This window comes from Plectropomus leopardus, chromosome 11 (assembly GCF_008729295.1).
Source record: "Plectropomus leopardus isolate mb chromosome 11, YSFRI_Pleo_2.0, whole genome shotgun sequence".
In the NCBI taxonomy this organism is placed as follows: Eukaryota; Metazoa; Chordata; class Actinopteri; order Perciformes; family Serranidae; genus Plectropomus; species Plectropomus leopardus.
Window position 1 is genome coordinate 16951351 of NC_056473.1, and position 22899 is coordinate 16974249.

Here is a 22899-nt window from a genome sequence, read left to right on the forward strand (position 1 = left end):
CAGCAACACTAATCTGGCAGGTGCGCACATTCTTGGCTAGATCTTCTTCCACTGCCCTTCTGCTCAACCTCACTCTGCAGCACTTAACATAATAGAATCATCTGAAATGACTGAAATGTAAACGCATTTATGTTTTTGCTTGTGTCATGGTGTCTTTTAAATAAGCCATAACCACATTAATTTTCGACATTACTGAAATTACTGTGAGTGGTCTATTGCCAAACCATCACTGCAGAAAAAAATTGTCTGCCTCTATCAACCTCTTTGCTGCATTTGACATTGCAGGTCAGTGTTCAGGTTTGGTGGGAAATGTGCCGAATTGCTTCCTGGCATCAAACAGGGAGGACTCTGTTCCCCCTGTCTCATTATGGCAGATGGTAGGGGGAGTGAAAAAGCCAGAAAAATCACTTTCAACACGTTTTTCCTCTTCAGTACAGCAAAATGCAAATCCTATTTGTGTACTCTTATTATATCAAGTCATAAAAATGACAATACGCATAGAACAGTTTGTTCTACACTTCAGCTACAATTACCCTTACATATCTACTGACTATCCCTAGTAGACAGACCCCTCCTTGTGTTTTTACCATTTTAAAGGGATACTTTGCAGATTTTCAACCAGCTTTGTATCATAACTGTGGGCAGTATGCGTAAATGAACTGGAGTAAACTTTCCTCCATCTAACCAGTGACTAGAGCTCCCCATTTCCCCCCATAGTAAAATACAGCTGGATTATGCAAAAAAAAATTCATCTGGCAGAGTTTTGCTTGCTTTCAGGCTGTTGCTCAAACTACAGGCCGTACCTCCACATTTGCGTATGCCCGCCACGGCGGACACAGACAGTAGAAATGGAGACATGTCCACCCATCTCTCTTTCAAACTCAGGCCAAACTTCAATCAAATGGTAAAATTGGAAAGTGCTGATTCAATATAAATCAAGATTATGTTACTTCGCTGCCTATTTCTCTTCTAAAATGTTTTTAGAACATATTTTAGTGTTTAGCTGTCATCGTAATCAAGACATTGTGAACAAGAAGTGGGCGACATACTGCTTCCTGCACAACATATTACTTGTATTAGTACTTCATTCAACACCCATAATGTGAATGGAGTGGCATGTAAACTGTAAGACTTCAGTTGTCTTTTTTTTTTTTTTTTTTTTTTTTTACTGGCAGCAGCGTGAGCACAAACATCATCCTCTTCAAACTCTTCTGGTTAAATGCAATTATCTTGTCACACACACATCATATGAGCTTTTTTCTATGTCATTTGACCTTATCAGGTGTCACCTCCCTGCCCCCATCTCTCTTTTCAGGCCTGTGTATCGTAGGAAGCTATCAGGAAGAAATTTCTGATTCAGGAGCTGTACAATAAGTCTACACTTTATCAAAGTGGAGGTCAGTACTTTCAGTTTCCTGGGTGGTACAACATTTTATTCCTACCCGAAGCGGTATTGATTTTTTTTCTTTTAAAGTCATTTAAACTTTATCATTAGTACACAATAAACAGTGACAGAAAATGTGGGAGAATGGAAGTGAATACCTTTTTAAAAGACTTCAGGTCAGATTTAAACTATTGCCTTGGAGTTAAATTAAATGCACCTCTGCTCATTCAATCAGCACTGCAGCCCCTGGGGCTATTGATTATCTGATGTCAAATTGTCTTAGAGGAATAGAGACCTTATTATTATTGATGTGAGCTGAAGGGACCATTGATGACAGCATTCTTTTTGTTCGTATCACAACCAGTTTAATAAGATCTTGAATGCTCAAATGGAGGGATGCGTTGGTTGTAAACTCAAGAGTGCTATGATGGCACGAAATAGTTTGTTGTTCATTCCTGTGGTGGTTTTGTAAACAAAGTTAGTATTATAGAAGCGCACACTGAATATTTCTTATGAAGGGAGCATGCATTGCAAGCTCTTTGCACATGTCAAGAAACACTGCACATGAAAGGGTAAAAGGAGACAAAGCCTTCAAAAGCTTTTCCTCCAGTGCGCTTGTTATTTTGATAGTTTTTAGATCTTGTTAGAGTGCATGGTCAGTTTAAGAGCATCTTGCTTTTAACTTGGAGTGGTTTAGTGTCTTTTGTCACATCACTTTAGCATGGTGGATACTTGCAAAGACAATCATTTGAACCACAGTCTTCGAGTTTTCTTTTCTGGATGACCCTCCTACACCCTGGCCTATTTAAGATTGTCTAGACTATCTCCTGGCTCTTGGGGAATTATGAGTAAGGTTTGAACAACATATGCTTTTGTGTGATGAATTTTTACACTCACCCTGACCCAGGCTTGGGTGATATTATGGTATAACAGTATACCAGAGTATTTAGAAATCTCAAAGGTATGTTTTTCAATACTGTCATATATAACGATGCTCCTATTTCTAATAAACGCATTGTATGTAGTGCACAGCATGCACCACCAGAACTCAGTGTCCAGTCTCTACTGATGGAACAGCTAGGCAAGCTAAAAGACACGGCAACACCCCGTGGTGGAGGGATAATTTACAGGACAGTAAACAGCTGGTGGCCAGCAATGGCAGAGAGAGACTGTGGGAATAACAGCATGTTTTTTACATCTAACTTAAACATATTAGCTCTGCACACATATATTGTCATATACCATTTATCCTGGTGAAATTTCAGGAAGGTATGAAATATTACATACTGCCCAAGCCTAGCCTGAACAACATTATTTTACTTACATATTTGTCTGAGCTATTGCCAACAGGTACTTTTAGGAATTCTATGCCAAAAGAGATTATAGGAAATGAAGCAAACACTTTCAAATGCCAGGGAATACAAGTTTACATTGAGGTGAGCTGGAGTGGCTGTACCAAAATTCAGGTTTCCCCACAGTCATGGAAAATCTGGAAATGTCATGGAATTTCACAGTCATGTTTTTCAGGCCTGGAAAAGTCATGGAATTTTGTAGTTTGTGATGAAATTGTTAGTGATCTTCTGTGGATAACTGTCCATATAATGTAACATAACTGCAAATGTATTTTAGCTCTAAATGCATAGACGTGTGAAAGATAGTGGTGGATGAAGTACCTGAAAGCCATACTTGGGTAAAAGTACAGATATCTTGACCGAAAATGACTTTTGTAAAGTATCTAATATTTTCTGTAGGCTACTTAAGAATCAAAAGTAATACAATTTTATTAAATGTACCTAAGTATTCAAATACAAGTTATAAATAAATGCTTAAATAAAAAAGCAAGCAGTCAGATTTTTGAGAATCATGAGTTTTTTTTCTTTGTAACAACCTACCTTAAAAATAGAGCCTACATTACACTTGCAGGAAAACAAGGTCTTTTTTGCACCTTGAAGGATTTAAGGAATAAAATCCAGTTTTTCTTTTCCTCCCAGTTGTTTCATTACTTCGTCTCTCCCCTTCTCCCTTCCTCTGTTCCTTTCATGTTTTGTGGTAAGAAAATGTAAAAGTTAAAAGAAATAGTACTGTACTATAACAAAGTATTTTTACTTTGTTACATTACGCAACTGGTGACAGCGCTTTGTTTACCATATTGTTGTTTCTTCATTCAGTGTTATGTCTTTCCCTTTATGTATACAAGCTAGCAGAAATTATGTGTGAAATATATTATAGGTCCTTAAAAAGTTATAAGAAGTTTTGAAATTTGCCCATGAATATGTTTGGGAACACTGAAAGTTGATAGTAATGCAGAAAGACAGTTTCATAACAGTGATAGTTTCTGTCCTACAGTAAAGTCCCCTTGCCACTGGAAAAAAAAAACCCACATCACCTACTAACATCTGACTGTTTTACTTATTGGGAAAGGTTACCGTCACCTTTCATTTGCGGGATAAATGACTCTGCAAGGGCTATGGGTATTTATCACCGCCAGTTTCGATTGGCCCCTTTTCTGGCGTGATGCAGTGATGCAATGCCACAAAATACTGCACATCTCCATCCCAGCAGCGCTCAAACTTAGTTCCAAATTAGTCGCCACAAGGTTTAAAAGAGAGACTGACTAAGTAACAGCTATAGAAAAGAAGTAACAGCCATAACATTTTCACTGGCTTCCATGCTACTTTCTATTGTTTATTATTAACCCTGTTTCCCGGCACATTTGTTATGCTGCATGTGACAAACCAGTAAAAAAAAAAAAAAAACAACCCAGACTCATACTGTTCTACTGGCAATAGGGAAGCAGGGCTGCACAGTTTATGAGATGGCCCGTCCTATTATATTCCAGACATAAGGGAACATACCTGTTTGCTACAGACCCCAACAAAAGTCACATCATCAATTTACATGTTTTTCAGTGAATATAAAATGCAATACATCGTAATGCATATTGCAATTGTAATAGCTGTTAAAAAATGGCAATATTATTATTTTTTAATATTGTGCAGCCCTATGGGAAAGGAGTCTATTGCCTATTTTGACATGTTTTCCTACATTAAAAAACATCTGCATAATAAATCTGCTAATCTCTGTTGGAAAGGGGTATAAATGTCTTTTGAGTCTGGTAAACCTTTAAAGTTCTGCTTTAAAAGGTACTACTGTATTGACCACATCTGTCCTCCAGCCCTTTTTGATACAAATAATGAATCAGAACTGTATTCTTCTTTGTCTCCAAGTCCACATTAATCCATAACCATGTTGCACTGATATACATATTAATCTGAAGGATTATGTCTGTTATATCATTGAGAATTTGAAACCGTTGTTTCCCAATCATCCAGTTTGAGCATATTTACAGTTCAGACCTAAGTAATCTTTAATATGCACTGGTACATATGTGATGCAGTGGAACTTCAAAATCACTGAGGATTTTAAAAGTCTTCTAGGGAGTCCCCTTGCCTTAAATAATGTGACGTTATCCACATACTCTGGTGGGAACCAAAATGCTAGACTAACTGCAAACCAGGCTATTCCTCTGTAAGATTAATCTCACATTGCCATCAGTATGCCTACTGATAAGGATGAGCTCAGGGAAATGCAATTTGCAAATGGAGGTTCGTTTGATTGTCTGAGGATTGCTGTAGGCCATACCTTATATCACGTACATTGCTCATATCTCTCCAGCGTTGTACAAGTGCTATTTCATCAGTGGCCATTATGATGTTTTTTTTTAAGCTGAATGTTATTTTGCTTGTTGCCTGACAAGATCATATCATCTTTCATTGCCGGGATAAGCCAATAATAGGCTTTGAACTGTCTTGCTGAGGAAACTCCAGGTTGTGTGTTGTGTTTGTTGCACTGTTGGAGCACATGAGCATAATAAGGTGCTTACTGAAAATGACCATTTGATGAAAGCCAAACAGCACTCTGACGGCAACCAGTTGTCTCTGTTGCTGTGGTAACCCCCGTAAGAACAGCAAAACGGCAGAGTGATCGGGTTTCTGTGGTAACTGCTGACTTCTGCTATTTTTGTCTCTTGAGCTCATAGTGGCTGCAACTTGAGTGAGCCAAAAAGAAGGATTATTTTAAGATAAAGGATCTTTAGTAAGGACTTAATGTCATATCCCATGGAAGAGAGAGACACTAATGTATTTTCGTGGATCATGACCTCTGACCACAAATCCTCACCCAGCAGATGCACAATCTGGAATCATCTCTGTCCAATATTGAATTTTAAGAGAGGAAACTTAAAGGGAATCCTTCAACCCACAATTGTCAGTAGTATGTCAGTCACTCACACTGTGTTACATTATGGTCGAGAAGAATACTTTGTTTTTTCAGAATCAAAATCATAGCGACTTTGTAATATCAGCAGATATCAAAGAATTGATACGTTGTATAGTCATGAAATGAGTGCTTTACACCATTAGCAACTAGTAACTTGAGTTTGTCTATAAATGTAGTGGAGTAAAAAGTACAATATTTCTCTCTGATAAATTATTAAGTTGCAAAAAATGGAAATACTCAAGTAAAGAACCTTAATATTGTACTTAAATAAAGTGTTTAAGTTAATGTACTTAGTTATTTTTCACCACTTTGTAATATAATTCATCATATATGATTTGTCCAGAAATGTTAAACATTTAAAGATGACAACAGATAAGTGTTTAACTCTTGATGCCCTTAAAATATAAAATGTTCAAGTTATTCTTACTTGAGTTAACCACCTGTTCTTTAAGACAGTGATTATAATTGTTTACCTTCTGCCTTATAAATGTAATATTTATTTATATCTTAAATTATCAGTGTATGTCACTGTGAAAACAGTGGAGCAACAAACTGTGCAGCACTGTGAGCTCTTTTGTGCTTATCAAACAAAACAAGGCTTAGTGTTTTTAATGAATTTACTTCCTTTCATTTTTTTGTGAAGGAATTTTAGAATACTGTGTTGCCTTGATTATTCATAGCTGTTCTGTACTGTAGGATTAAGTAAACCACAGGGTGTTTTGACAAGATCTTAACTATTCAATAGAAAAGCCCAGAAACATGTTACATCATCTAAAGTCATTTTACTGGAATTCAAAATCTCCATATATGGATCTGAGGCTGGTGGTGAAACTATTCAGCAAACAGGACCAGCTCCCAGTTCATTTGCTGCTGCCATCCATAACTTCAGCGATCCACAGTTTGTGCCAACAGTAACAGAGCTCAGACTTTAGTTTTAATGATCATGGACTTGGCCAGAACCAGGGGAGGTGAGGTCATTCTGGTGCTCTTGAAGCTCAGTGCCCTCACCCCACTTTCTATGGATATTGTACTTCATTTTTTTCTTTTCAGAGCTCAGCATATTAAGCATTAGACAACCGATTCTGGGATTTTATTGGGGTGGAATCCCATTATGGCTTCAAATAACAAACGCTGTACACTAACTCATGTTCCGTGTGCCACTTTGGCTCCAACAGTTCACTATATGTCATAATGTGCATCATTTTAAAAGCTCATTCCCAGGTGAAAGGGAAAAAAAAATCCTCTTACCTATAGAGCTATTTGTCATTTCAGATTGTTTTGGTGTGAGTTGCAGAGTGTTGGAAATATCAGCCATAAAGATGTCTGCCTTTTCTCCAATATAATGGAACTAGATTGCAAGATAATCGTCAGACCTTCCTGTGAGCAGTTTCATGTAGTGTTGAACTATTTTCTTTTAACCAAACTACACCGGCAACCTTTTTCACCACACAGAAGGAAGTGTGCATCTACTGCTAACTCACTCACTCAGTCAAGGAGGACACCATTTATGTTAACATCTCGTGCTGTCAAGAGCATGAGCCTCTCGTCCATGAATAGATGTACACTCGTTCTGCACAGTGATAAGGTTGGTGGCTGTAGTCTTATAGAAAGTATGTAGTACATTAAACTGCTGTCAAGGTCTGTGGATTATCTTGCATAAAGGGGACATTATTTTATTTTATTCTGAAAAGAGACATTGCTGTTGAGTTTTACAAATGTATATCTTTGGCGCTTTGAGCACCACAAGTCAAATGCCATCTAGTTGCATGATGTTGAAGAGAAGGCAGACATCTCTGCGGCTGATATCACTCTGCAAACCACAGCAATGGTCTGTTGCTTTTAAAGTTCTGGATCCTTTTTCCATTCATTTTCATTGCAAGTGTTTGGTATTGAAATGTTCAGGTTAAAGAATATTACACTTGAAAATGTTAGAACTGTAAACAATGGCAGCGTCAGAGTATAGGTATCGACATTCAAAAACCCAGAGTACTTCAGGAGCTCAATAAATTGAGATTTAATGTCTAGTTGCTTTAAAATGCTTGTCTAGATGAAAATATTCGCTGGTAACGTAGTGTGTAAGAGGCCTGATGGTAGCATTGATAAAATATTAAAGAACTCAATGACCAATGACATAAACCAACAGTGGACTGGTGTCAACTAGTCAGATTAGTTGGACCCTCTGCTGTGGATGGGCGAGGTGAGGAATGAAAACATCTCTTTTCTTGGCATACTCCCTCAGCCATAATCATTATGTGTACTTGGCTACTGATGAAAAGGGAGTTTTTGGATAGCCGAAAGAGCTTGAATATGATTAACACCCAGGGCTGCATGGTATGCACAGAATATCATTTGGCTCACGCAATCCTGTCTGTTTAGAGAGTATTTAATACTGGATTTAAGGGGCAGACCACTATGGTGGAGTTATAACAAAAGGAAAGTGATTTAGAAACCTCTTACTCCCCAATGAAACAAAGAAAACATCTAATTTCTCTGGTGCATTATTGTATTCAAATTATGGGTCTTTTAGAAAAGGAGGAATAAATTATGGAGAACATAATTTGACAAGCTTTTATTGTTATTTTCTGTCTCATCATGTTGGTGTTTGCACTCTACAGGCATCGCTGCTCAGCTGTTAATGTAGCAGCTGTACAACTGCCTGTTTGAATCTAAGAGTAGTTCCAAGTTTAGACACCTGGATTTAAACACTCTTCACTGGCACATGCTGGGATAATTTCACATTTGAGAAATCACTGATTTTTGGGAATTGGAACAAAACTTTTTAGTTTTTTTAATTTTACTCTGCGGAGATAAGTATCTTGACTTTTAAACCTTGTGATGGGTTAGCCTGCCTGTGATTTATTTATATTTCTTAAATAACACACACATGATTAATTACAGAGGTAAGATCTGATGGAGTTGACATCTTGCAGAGTTGTCAAAGTTATTGATTGTTAATTTCACAGCAGTCGTAGTGTGTAGCCATTTTATTTTTTAAAGTTGCTTCAGAGTTTTCGTGACATCACTTTCCTTGTGCTGCTTTCAGATGCCTTTCACAAGTATTTAAACCTTTGAACCATGGAAAATTGGTGCGATGTCTTTAAAAACATGGGAAAAAGAGACAATGAGCACATTGATAATAAATGTTGTTGTTTCACAAATTCCAAGAAATAGTAGATTTATAAAATTATTTTGTAAGAAAACAAGGGAAAATGTCTTGCAAAAAAAGAAAAAAATGAAATCTTTTTAAAGCTTAAATTGGATTATTATTTTATTAATTTATTTATTTATCTTTACAAATTACAGGTAATTTAATTTCTTATTTCTTGCTGATGTTTTGGATTATTTCTTCTTTCACTGTTCATTGCCTTCTTCCCATGTTTTTGAAAGAAAACAAGACAATTTGCTCAGGTTTCAACGGGTTAAAAAATTCATTTTCAAACCATAATTTTTATTTAGTTTTGACTAAGAAGGACTTAGGATTTGACCTGTTACGGTTGAGACAAGATGGCAATGTTATTTTGATCAATTTATCCAAAAATGGACAGCTTACCAATACTTGAGCAGCATTCCTGCGTTTCTGGAAACCAGGAAGAGAGACAGGACTCACTGGGATATAGCTATCCCCTTTTATGCCTCATTAAATGATGTTTTTGTAGAAATATGACAAAGTTGACAGAAATCTGGGACATTAACATTTTTAAAAGGGCCAAAACTTTCACTTAAAGTATATTTTTAACAAAAAATGATCATAGCAGTTCATTTTGGCATTAATGTTATCCGTGCATACTGTTATTTTTTTTTTATTTTGAAGGCTTTAAACACATTTCTCAGTTGTTTGAATTTGTGTAATTCTTGTCTGGGACACAGAGTTTTCTGACACACAGCAACAGAGCAAGTTATTCATTTATTTTTAGTAGGACATGATTTGTTTCACTTCTCAAGAGTGGGTGAAGTATGTGTTAGTATTTCTGAGTTTTGAGGGATCCTTGTCTTTAAAAAACATTCAATTCTGACTTTGATTCTTATTGTTGTGCAAAATAAAGGTTACAATTGTGCTGTCAGTCAGTTGACAGTTGCTCGTGACTGCTGGAAATGGGCTCCTACATCGCAGAGCCGTTGGTGGAGACTGTTGCATAGTTCTTCTTGGTGGATCTTCAAGGAAGCGCACTGATAATTGAATCAGTTCAGTGGCATCTCGTAGAGGAAATCACTGCATTTGTCATCATCACGTTCAAACGCTAACATAGAGCTGCAGCTAACCTTATCAGCCATTTAATTTCACCAGGATCTCTTCCATCCCTCTTCTTTTGTATCTCAGCAAGCTGAAGATAGAAAGCAAGTGCCTTGTGACCAGAAGGTCACTGGATGTAATCAATAGATCAAGAGAAAAAAAACTGTGTTTCCAGAGAAAGCTAATGATAATGTTTCACCCTTCCTTAACAACTGCTGCTGAGGGGCTCTAGAGCAAGGCACTTAACCCCCACATACTCCGTTAAAGCTTGCCATCTGGAAGACTGGAGTGATACCAGCCTGATGCTTTGAGCAAATGTGTGTAACTGTATGTCAAACAAGAATGGATTCGTATGAATGCCCTCTGGATGCATAAAAAATATTTCCATTACAATAATCACAGGACTGAAGGACTGAGCCTTGACTATCTGTAAATCTGCACTGAGGAGGCTCCTTCATCCAGTCTGCTGTAGGGTCATTTAGGGGTTGTCATGGTTACCTCTGCAGGAGGAGGCTAAGGAGCACCTGCCCTGCCCCCCAGTCCTTCATTAAAATCCATGTTATTGATTGGCTGGACTGCTATCTACGTACCCCCCTCTGTATTTATTCTGCTGGGTTACAAGAAAGACAGCAGGACAGAGCTGGCTTACAGTTGCGTCAGCCTGCTGTCACTCACAGACAGCAGCCAATCAAGAAAACACAAGCCAAATCAGGGGCCCCTGCTAGTAAATGCGCTCTATGAGAGACGCCTGCTGCTTAGACTGCTGTATGCATGTGGACAGCCATTGGAGGAACACAATCCCTGTTGTGGCAAAATCGCACTTTCACTGTGTCTTTGCCAAAGATATATTTCATTTAAGAGGAGAAAAGGCCTTGTTAGTGTGGCTCTAGTAGATGTTCCAGTGGAAAGGAGGATAAGTAATGGTGCTGTTGCTTCTCTTGGTCTGCTGATGACATGCTGTGTGTAGTCAGGAGCTGTACGATAGCTGTGTTTTCTGGCCTTTTCCCCTGCAAATGGCCTTTGTACTGCGTACATCAGGTGTCCCTGTACATTTTATATTGATATTCATGAAGAGGACGGTTTGCTCACTGCGTGGGTGAAGCCCTGCTGTGTGTGTGTGTGTGTGTGTGTGTCTGTGTGTGTGTGTGTGTGTGTGTGTGTGTATTGTGCCTCTTTTATGTATTAGTTGTATATATCACTGAAGTAGATATGTGTGTGTACATAGTGGCTTTTTTTTAGCAGAGCTAGATAAAGCCTGGGGAAGGGCGAGGGAATGTCATTCAGTCTTTGTATTTATTTTCTGTTGGTGTTCCATATGTTTGTTTTCTTTATTTACTTTTATTCTCTGTGGTCGTGGAAAATAATTAAAAACTAAAGGTTGTTTGACAGATTGTGGCAGCCTTTGCAGCCTCCCGCACAACATCTTAGTTGCTGTTTGAAAGAAATACAGCAAAAGAACTGCCTTATCAATCAGCCAGCAAGTACAGCAAAGAAAATGAATAAATGCGTCTCTCTCTGGTTCTCTCTTTTCCAGTTGCGTTATTGACATAAAAAGAAAATGATGATAATGCCAAAGCGTTTTAAGGATCCATAAAGCAATTTGTCTGCTGGATTTAATTCAAAATGCACCACAGACATAGAAAAATCTGAACAGTGAAAACATAATGATAAGAAATATTAGAACAGCTACATTATGTTGTTATTTGGAAGGCACAAAATTAAACCAGCACAAATCAATAGTATAAAGAATAACATTTGCATCTCAATTTGTAGCTAGCACAGGCAGAATTACTGCACTTTCTTGTAGCAACAAAGATTATATTGAAAACTAGACAAGTTACAAAATTCAGGATGATATTTTATTTTGAGTAAAATACTAGATATTAAAAAAAAAAAAAAACAGTTTTCTTTGGCAGACTGTTTTATATGTTTCTTTTTGTAAGTGTTTGCCTTCTAAGTCTTCATTTAGACAAAGCTCAAGTTCTTTATTCTTATCATGTACTCAAACAGTACAGAGAAGCAGTCACTGGCATTCAAAATCTGTTAACGATCCCTGCCAAAACCACCAACGATGTCTGAAAAAGTGCTCCTCTGGTCCAGGTGATGCTGCCTTCGATGAATTCTCAGATACTTTGCAAAAAGACTAACTCAAAATTACAGTTTTAAAGTGAGATCTAATGCTGCTGTTATCTTTCATGTGTGCATCAGGTAGTTAAGGCAGCATTTTTATGTCTACGTCGGTGATAGAAGAGGCCGGAGGCATTATGTTTTCGGGTTGTCTGTCCATCTGTCCATCCATCCGGCTGTCCAGCCCTTTCTCATGGAAATGATTTCTGAAGCACCTTGAGGGAATTTTGTTAAATTTGGCACAAATATTGGACTCAAGGATGAACTGATTCGATTTCGGTGGTCAAGGTCATGGTGACCTTGAATCTGTCGCATTAGATTGGTGGTGGAGAGGCACATAATTATTGGATGATTCACACTTTGTTATATGGATTCTTTTCTCTATATATGATTCTTTTCTCAACTGTGGTTTTGTTTGATTTTGATTCCCGGTCTGCTTGGCAGAGAGATTTTGCTGGTGCTTCTGTGTTTCCTCACATAAAGGATATAGTACTAGTTCTGCACTACGGCCATTGTTTGGAAGAACTTCTCCTGACACCCAAAATAGATTTTCAGAATTCTAAATGAGGGATTTTGGGTTAGTCTCTTGTCTCTCCCTGTACTTGGATGCCACACTCTCTCTTTCTCTGTTTGTATTTCCTTCTTATGTTTAAGATAAGTTTGAGGTGTCTGGATTTAGCAGTGCTGGTATGACAGCTTTGAATGATGCCTACCGGGGTGTTAAGTAAAAAAAAAACCTACAATAATTGCGGATGGCACTGAAAAGTGTTCGATGTGTCAGTGTTGTTCATAAAGCTGGTCCATTTTTCTGCATGCTTTTAATTGTTTACACACACACACACACAAAATCGACAGCACAGACGCTCATAACCACATAGAAACACAGTCCATACACATGTGACACACAGAGACTAACCTACCAGCCACTGCAGCTGTGACAGATGCTGGCTGCAGTCCTCCTTGACCAAAGGTCAGAGGAGGTAGTTAGACCCAGGCATGCTCTGCTAGCAGCCCCATCAGTCAGGGCCAGCCACACGAGCCAGGCTATGAGGCGTTCCCTAATCGGCCCTGCCAACAAACATTTCAGGGATGAGCAGCCGAACTGGAGTGACTCACAGGTTAGGATGCAGGTGGCCTGCAGGATCTCCCAACTTGATAATGTTTACTTGATTCCGTTTTTTTCATTTCTGGAACCAATGTCATTTGTCCATCTTAACATTTACTAAGCTGTTAAGAAACAATCTAAAAACATTAAATCAGAAACTATAAAATACTCTTAGAATTAATAAGTCAGTAAATACGTACTTTATGGCTTGATTTAGTTTTACAACACAGCAGCGCCTTTTAGTGACACTTGGTAAAGACATTCTGAAGGACACACATTTGAGCTCCATATGTGAGCTCTAAAACTCACCACTGAATCACTGTTTTCAAAGCAGACATTAAAAAGGAATTCAGTAATGCACTTCGACAGATGTGGTACAGCTGTTGATGAGCATGATTAGATGAGCAGTTTTCAAGTCCTAAATTTAATGCTACAGGGTTGAGATTTTGACTCTGATTTGGCTACTGTTGTAAATTAATATTGATGTTCTTAAGCTATTTCTGTGTAGCTTTGGCCTTTTGTTTTAAGTCATTGTCTTTCACTGTTTTGTTTTACATACAGGGGATTTAAAACTAAGAAATAAAAATGTTGAAACTTTTATGTTTGAGGGTGTTTGCATCCAAAATAGAGTAAGGACTTCAACTCAGTCTCACCGGTTTAGAGCAGTGTAGCAAGACTTCCATCCTAAACATTTAATTTCACACGTATAAGACAAGTAAGTTATATAGTTCTATTGCCATTAGTTCAAACATCAACAGGTCTGCTGATGCTGATGTGTATATCTGTGGGTAGGAAACTTCACAAAGGGCTTTGCAAATAATAAAAATGAGAAGGAATGCACAATATTGGATTTTTTGCCAATATCCGATAAGCAGATATCTAACAACTCAGTTGGCAGATAACAGATATTAATATATCCGCTTTCTTTCCCCCACCTAATTTTAGTGATCATCAAGTCTCTTCTGTAGTGGAATTAATATCATATTGTGCATACTTTTATCACAATGGGCCACCAGCAGATGATAAAATACAATGCTTTTCAGTATATGTAATATTCATGTGTTGTGTAAAGTAAGAAAATGCTTTATCTTAGGGTTGAGGTTTTGTACACGTTCATTATGTCAGTGAAAAAAAGAATGGTTTGTGAAAGAAATCAGAATGTTGGCCGATTCTGGTGTTTCATTTTAAAGCCATTATCAGCCGATATCAATTATGTGTGTATTATCATACATCCCTAAAATGAGATAAGTTTGTGTTAACTTGTTCAACATATGAGGAGTTGACCATAAAACTGGGCTTCTCCCTAATAAAGTTATGTAGTATGAATATTAGCACTTAAATCTCATAAATTCATTGTGTCATATTAAGCGTACATGAGCACAATGCTAACAAAATGTGCCACACCCCAATACATTGTGACTTTACTTTATAGAGTTTGTCAGCAGTCGATAGTCTCTGCTATTTACATCTGTTCTAACAATACTTTGGACAAAATGTTACTTTAAGTAATCTATGTAGGGCTGCAAGCATAAGAAAGGTAATCAATCACTCACTCAACAGAAAATCACTCAGTAGTTATTTTTAATCCTCTAAATCATTCTGAAATGTTAGAATTTGGTGCTTTCCTTGGTCTTTACATTCTAGTGAATCTGATATTTTTGGGTTCAGAAATGTTGGTTGGACAAAATAAGATATTTAATGAAGTCACTATAGCCTGTAGGATATGTAACAGGCTTTTCTCAGTGTTTCTACTGTTTTGTACAACAAGCAACTACTTAATCGTGAAAAATAATATATATAATAATTGTAAGTTGCAGCTGAGTCTTTTTCAGTTTGACCTACTGAAGGCTGTTGCAGGGCAGAATACGTGTCAGCCCTGTCTGACAAATGATGGTACTAACATTGAAAAGCATAAGAACTTTTCATGAATGCATAATGAAATAGACGTTTCGTTTGTTCTCTTTTGTAGTGAAAGGACAAAGATCTATGTGTGTGTGTGACTGTGCATTTATGAGAGCCAGAGTATGTTTGAATGTGTGCTTGTTCACGTGTGTGTCAGTCTGTGTCTTTTATCATTCCGGTCAGGCCAGCAGTCTGCCGACCAGCCCCTCTTCAGTAAAGGTCACATCTCCTGTTGTTGCCGGTGACATTTAGTCCTCAGTCTGTCTGTTAGAATTTGTCCCTTCAGTTTATCACGTTATCCTCCCAACATGCTCTCTGGCTGCTGCATCCTTAACAGTGTAAACACACGGGAGTGTTATCTGCCAGAGAGGTAGAGAAGTGAACCTGTGTCAGAAACAGGGTCAGCAGTTTGAATATGGGCCAAGCAATAAACATTTGTGAATAAGAAATAGTCTCCTCCCTTTAATAAAAATAGTGTTGGACGCAAGGCTGGTGCTGAAACAGTTGATGAATCAGTTAAGTCGTATGAAGTGAGGGCAAATTAACTGGAAGCGAATTTGATGAATGATTCCTATTGTTAATAAATTATTTTTGGTGTGCTGTACAAGAGTAGATATTTGAGGATCTTACTTTTGGCTCTTGGAACTTGTGATAGGAAATTTTCACCATTTAAGACATTAAGAGATTATGTGAAAAATGAGTGACAGATTACACGATAATGAAAATAATAATTTGCAGCTTTACTTCGTGCATTTTGGTGATCTTATCTATAGAGAAATACACTTGGTGAGGGGCTTAAGCCTTTAGTAAACTCAGCCAGGACTGCTAGTTGTATGTTCAAATAGCTTTGACATCCCCTCCTCTCACACCTCTCTGGTGTCAGATCAGGTGAGGTGGGCTAGGGGGTTGTGTCAGTTTTCATCATCTGTACATCCTTTGTGTGGATTACATTAATAAATTCTTATTGGCATTTTGTTTGTGGGGCTTTTGTTACACTTGCAGTGGCGTAGCGGGTGTGGTTGTGTCTACTGCTGTCTGTCTCTCCTCCGAGCAGGGCAGTGATACACCATGCAACGCAGATGACAGCCAGACTCAGGGGACTCTCACACTGAGCTCAGATGAAACAAGTGATCAAAACATAGATAAATTACATAAATAAAGGTTTTCATACTTCGTTTTGTCGTTATTTATGGCACTCAGTGTATAGCACTGTGCAGGGTGTGCACCCCTTACATCACCCCAGTTGATGTAAAACAAAGAACTTGATCAGACCCTACATAGCTCAGTACAACCAATTCTTTCTTTAGAAATTCAAAAGATATGTTTTTCAATAAAAGCACTCTTTCTTTCTATTAAACTCATTGTATGTAGTGCTCAGCACTACACGTCTCTGGTCTCTGCTGGTAGAACAGGCAGCTGAGCTGAAAGACACCATGACACCTAGTGGTAAGGGGATAAGTTACAGGACTGTAATCGGCCGGCAGAGAGAGATCATGTGATGTAACAGCATGTTTTTTAAATTTAACTTGGTAAGTCAAGTATTTATGTCAAGCCAAACCAGAGCAGGTGATTGTTGGAACAGTGGACAACTACACTACTGGTAAGAGTAACTAAAATGGTTTGGGTGAGTTTTATTTTGTTTCTGTCAAGTTTGAATGAAGTGTGTTTTATGATGAGTTAATTGAGCAGTTAAGCCTCTACAGTGTTTTGTAACCAGGACAAAGTTGAATTCAAAAGGTGTACAGTTGTATTTTTGTATTGGTAAGAAAAATAGGTGTAAGAATACTACTATTTGTAACATTTTGTGGGTTTCTCTAATGTATTTATTAGTCTAAAAAGCTGAAAATAAGTAGTGCACTAGTGGTCGTAAGAGGGGTTGTTAGCATCACATATGAAATATTACACAAAGCCCAAGCACAATCCCTACTATAAATACTTAAATTTTTCAATGTGGTCGGACAGACTCGTTCTGCTCGAAATAATATTTGCAGCTGGTAAGGAGCTGAATGTGAGGAGAATCTGCAGATCTTTATTGTGCAGAACTAAATAAACGAAGGTTAAAAAGGAGTTTGACTTGAGGGTGGCTTGCCACAATCAGTGGGCTGATTTTGAATTCCACAAAAGCCAAATCTGCTGTGAGATGTCGTGAGAGAGACAATCCCCTCTCTTCCCCTGTATGTAATTTAAGTGTTCAAAGGTGCATACATTCCAAGTCGTATTGAATGATTGCTGTATTTGCTGCAGACAAAGAGGGTTTGCGAGTATGTCTCACTGGCCTTGTTATACACATGGCAGAAGTACAGAAGAATTACTTTAAATCTAAGGAAAGTGCAAGACCAGTTTGTAGGCAATACCACCCATCTGACTACACAATAAACACATTTTTTATTCCTTGTGTCTGTTTACCTTGAACAGCATTCTGTCCAAACCATTCTGCTTCATGATCGTCCCTGATCCACCTCATCGTGAGACTTGAGCATCTTATTTGGCATCAGCCGTGTCATTCTGATTCTAAAGTTAATTGTGTGACATTGAAGCGTAATTACATTTTGGTTTAATTTAGTCTGAGACTCAGTTGATCTCCAAATGAGAAATTTGTGTTATAACATTGCCTGTGGATTAAGTAATTAAATTACACAAGGAGGATGAATGATTTCTGTCTGCAGGACTTTATTCCAGGGCATCCAGCTAAAAGATCTATTTTTTAATTACGCAACCCCACTAATGGTGTCTTGCACAAAGATGAATCAAATTCGGCTGCAATGAACAATTGTTTTAATTCGCTGATATTTTTTTGTCTGTAGAAAGTCTCCATATGAGGAAAAATATCCACCACCTGTTCACAGAGCCCAAGGTGATATTTTCCAATGGCTTGTTTTACATTTTATGTATTATATCTACTAAATTAAATGGCTTAAATCCCTTTTCAATTGTCTAATCGTTTCATTAGTGAAAGCAACTGTTTGATGCAGATTTTAAAGTTTTGTTTGTGTTTTAATTTAAAGTGGCAATAGATACGTTTATCGCCTTAACCTTTATCATTGTGAAGTAAATGTTGATTGCACAGTGTAATTGCTTTAGAATAGTGACGCCATCAGTGTTTAGATTGTTTCTCTATAAGCCTCGCTTTCACTACACAATTACATCTGCCACCGGGTAAAAAACTGAAGGCTTCTCAGCAAGGAAGTGCGTCAACCATTGTGCAACCAAATCAGGAAGAGGAGAGCGCTTTTGTTTTCCCAAGTAGCTTGCTGTAGTTATCCTCCACTGACTTAGTAAGCTTTGGCACTGTAAAGCACTATTTATTTAAAGGTGGTGACATTTTAATATTTTGTGTTGTCGATGTCTTGGCTCTTTTTTCCTGTTGACTTTGGTGACAGGTTGCTAGCCTTGTTAACATGCATAGACTTAAGCATTGTTAACTATTTCAGCACCTCTAGTCGTGCTCTAATGGTGCTAACAGAGCTAACAGTAATGTTTAAAAAAGGCTAAAGGGGGTTTGTGGCTCAAACTTAAGCCACTTACTAAGTGGCGTGACCCTGGGGGAGACCGGAGGGCGGGCACAATACTGTCACAGCAGCGCTGCTGGGTCAGGACAGTGCTGCTAGCAGTTATCGCTGAATGAGTGGCGCCGGTAGCTAGCGCCCAAGCGACCCCAGTGGTGCACAGTGCAGTAAACTGAAGATAAGCAAAATTGCATACATTACTGGTCAAAAATATCCTCTGCAGTTAACCACTGGTTCATACATTTCTGGTGGTATTGATTCTTTTTTTTTCTTTTCTATGGCTCAATTGATGATTGTTTTATTCACTGCACATGAAGCGGGATCCCGAACATGTCTCATTGACCTTGTTATATACATGGCACAAGTACAGAAGAATCACTTATTCTATGTGAAGTGCTGGACAGGTTTTTTGGCAGAATTGGAACAAACCACCTCAACACAACAAACACCATTTGTTATTCCAAGTTCCCATTTACCTTATATAGTTTCCTACATTGTGTAAAAGCATTCTGATTTATGGTTATCTCTCTAGAGACAAAGTTTAAAAGTTATCTGTTTCCACTCGTAACTTTTGGATTATAGCCACCCTGCTTCGTTGTTTTCTGTCAATAGACCGTATGTCAATTATGGCGACATTTTTTCTGGCTTGATGAAGATGAGAGTCCTTTGCCAACCAGACAGCAGTATCCTCTCATCAGTGCAGGCTGACAGCAGCTGTTACCCCAGGCCAATCTGAAAGACCCTTTTCTGCAAGGACGAGAGCCTCCACTTCACAGCAGTGAATAGCTGTCCAGCTGCACTTAGTTTATGCACGTGTGTGTATGTGTGTGTGTCTGTGGGTATTTGTGCGTTCTTTGTGGGTATTACGCTGGGGTGCATAGAGTGGGGTCTTTTTCCTACCTTCCCTATCCTCAATGTGACTCCTAGTGATTTAACATGACAACCCAACACAATGATGGAGCAGTAGTCTATCAGTAGACCATCATTTACTACAGCCTGGAGAATCTCAGCCAAATATAGGAGGGGAAGGTCGCCTCTAGCCACCAGCAGAAATGATGGTGCAATTTAGCAGACCACCAAAAAACAAATGTAGGGCACCGAGTAGCTCAATTGGTAGAGCCGGCAACCCATGTACAGAGGCTGTGTCCACACCGCAGTAGCCGTGGGTTTGATTTTGGCCTTGGCCCTTTGATGCATATCATCCCCTCTCTCTCCCCCTTTCACATTTGGAGCTGTCCTATCACAAATAATGGCTGAAAAGCCAAAAAACAATCCTTAAAAAAGTATAGAATGAACTGCTTTATTAATGATATCACTTACTTTTTTCCTCTTTTTTTTTGCTGCCACATCTGTTGGTAATGATAACTGTGCTGGAGAATGTCTACACACAGAATGCACAGAGTGGTCAGCCCTGCAAGGACTGGACTGTATAACCGTTACTCCAGGTGTTACCAGCCAGTTAGCATTTTGTAGACCTTTTTACTCAGAGACCATGCTATAGGACTGCCAATAATTCCCTTCTTTATGCCTCCTAAATTTTTACACAGAACCGAACAATGGTGGACTCATGTCGCTCCAGTGTGGTATTTTAGATAGCATGCCGGCATCGCAGAAGCAAAAGAGGCGTGACATTTAACACAACAACCTCTAGTGTGACACGTGAAATACGCATCAACAGTGCTTTATAAACTATAGCAGTGGCACAACATGTCAGTCACAAACATTTACATTGTCTGTTATAAAGCGGCTGATCTCGTCCTCTGCTCAGAGGGTAAAGAACTTCCAAATCTTGTTTTCCCAATTTGCGGACACGTACTGCCACTGTTCTTCTTCTTTTGAGTTAGCCGCTAACTACCAACAGCTTCCTTTCCTCCTTCCAGACACCATTTTGGCACTGTTGCTACATTGCATGTTGGCATAAATGCGCGACAACTTTGTCCCTCCATTTCGTAATCCTACCCTAAATTCGGAATGGTGACGCGGCATAACGACGCGATATTCCCACAGGCTGTGTAAAAGGTGCTAATCTCTCCAAACAGATCACTACTTGCATGCTTTCCCCCTCAGTCACTTAACCCTGCTATTTTTCTTTAAGCTTATATTTCCATGACTAAAGGAGACCGATAATAAAGCATAAATGCAGAATCAACATTGTAATCCACCAAAAAAAGAATTTCACCTTCAACTTTACATTCTTAAATAAACGTAGTTCTCAGCTAATAAATAGAAAGGTCATAGCTCCAAATATCATCTGTCACTTTTGTAACAGTGATTTTTTGTCTCAAAGGGATGTTTGTGAAATTGAAAACACAAATTGGAAACAGATGGCAGAGGAGGACACTGTGACACTGTTTTTGTTGCTTCATCCTGAAAGCAAAATCATATCACAAGTGTTTCAGCTAAAACAATTTAGTCACGCTCATTCCTTCCAACACTCGGGGCAGGAAATTAACTTGCAACAATAACTCTTCACAGCACATGAAAATCTCTAAATAATCTGCTACATAAACTATGAATACATTACCGTCTAACACAGCAGCTAGAATAGAAATACATATTGGCCAAAATGTATCATAATTTTTGATGGAGGCTGGCGTTTTAAGAGGAGCATGGATTAGCTCTACATTGCAAAACCTGTTCGATATGGATCATTGACTCTGGGCCCTATTTTAACCATATAGCAGAAAGTCTGAAATGCATAGTGAAAGTGAATGTCAGGGGAGTCCAACCACTTAAATGGTGCACTTTCTGGGAGCAAAGTAAGGCACAAGAGATGTGTTTGGGCATTACATGCATTTAACCAATCAGAATGTCATCTCCCTTTTTTTTTCTTTTTTTTTTTTTAAGTTTTTATTCTCCATTTTCACAAAAAGGAACATTCCCTGACATTGGACTTTATATGAAATTATGATAATAAAAATAGATAATGCTAATTAATTAAATAATAACAACAGTTTAAGGTTTATATACATATATATATATATACAAAATACCAACAGTAAAAAATGTGCTGTGTTTCCATTAATGCCGACTGAAGCCAGAAATGATAAACACCTGTGACTACTGCAGTCATTTGACCCGAGTTTGAATGCAGATTGTACGCATTACCATTGCATTAAAAAGCCAGATGTTAGCGAGTGGTGTTAGCAGGCTTTTCATGCAGTGGGAATGCGGCCTGAGTCTTTCCTGAAAGGTATGAACTGATCAATTTAATGGCCGACTTGCTAAACCCCCTGGCCTAATATAGTAGGTTACAGCTAACCCTGTATAGAAAACTGACTTAAATGTAAGGGGATTGACAGGTGATGAGGGCTGGTTTGGTTTTGGAATATTTTTATTTTAAGTTTAAGTTAAGCTTATAATACTTAACTACATTTTTAATAGTCCATTCTGACTTCTATCACATTTTATAGCCGCTAACAGCACTGATGAGACTTGCTTGTTCTAATTAGAGTAGTAGCGAATGTGTAGTTTCCTGTCTGCTGCAGTAGCCCAGAGTTCAGGACAGTTTTAGCTGAGGTTGACTGCCAGGCTCAGGAAATTAACTATCAGCTACACATTACGTCAAATTCAGGTAAAGTGACTGCTGTTTCTTCTCTGTAAGCCCCATTAGGACACCATGTACGTGACTTTTTCCATGCTAGAAGTCATTTTTTTCTTGGCAAAGTTTTGTAAACTGCTTGTAAATAGTATATTTCAGCTGCCAGTCAAGCTCAGTTTCCTCCCTGGTTTTCTAACCACAGTGTGTCTTCACTCTGTTGTACGCCTCACCCCGATTTCTTGGTGTTGTGCAGTTTCACGTCTCAGCAGCAAGGCTCTGTGGGATATGCCAAACACTGCATGTAGATGCCATGTTTTAGCATGAAACGTTTCATGTCTTGTGATCACAAGCGTGCTTGAGTGTTTTTTAAGTTGTTCTTGCAGTCTTTACTTGTCTTCTGTGCAGGTGTAACCTAGTTTTATACTGATATACAGCATTTGATTCTACAAATGTCTGGTCTGATATATATTTCTTTTCAGTCCAGACAAGAGATTTGTTGTGTTTAATCGTCTAACCTATCTGTTTTTTCTTCTTTTTGTGTCTCTGCAGTAAGCATGTTTCTCAACACCCTGACGCCCAAATTTTATGTGGCTCTGACGGGCACTTCCTCCCTCATATCAGGACTCATATTGGTAAGAAAAGTCACTTATTTCAGTCAGAGTCAGAATCTGATTTATGTCTAAGTAAGGTTTACATAAAAGAAATTTGCCACCTTGCATTAAAGAGAAAAATCAAAAAGAAAACAAAGAATAAAATTCAACAAACATAAATATAGAATAGTAAAATAAATGCAATAAAAATATGAAAAAAATAATACAAATATGT

At 38.2% G+C, this 22899-nt stretch overlaps 1 protein-coding gene across 6 annotated transcripts in view; it reads left to right on the forward strand.

The window, feature by feature from the left end:
• LOC121949958 (suppressor of tumorigenicity 7 protein homolog) overlaps positions 1 to 22899 on the forward strand; it is a 73717-nt gene that overhangs the window by 27312 nt on the left and 23506 nt on the right. For 5 of the 6 annotated variants that reach the window (XM_042495827.1, XM_042495828.1, XM_042495831.1 and 2 more), the window contains one exon: positions 22624 to 22706. In XM_042495827.1, coding sequence (XP_042351761.1) covers positions 22624 to 22706 — 83 coding nt within the window. Of the gene's footprint in view, positions 1 to 1378; positions 1398 to 22623; positions 22707 to 22899 lie in introns of those variants that run through there. The other variant, XM_042495832.1, reaches the window with a different exon arrangement.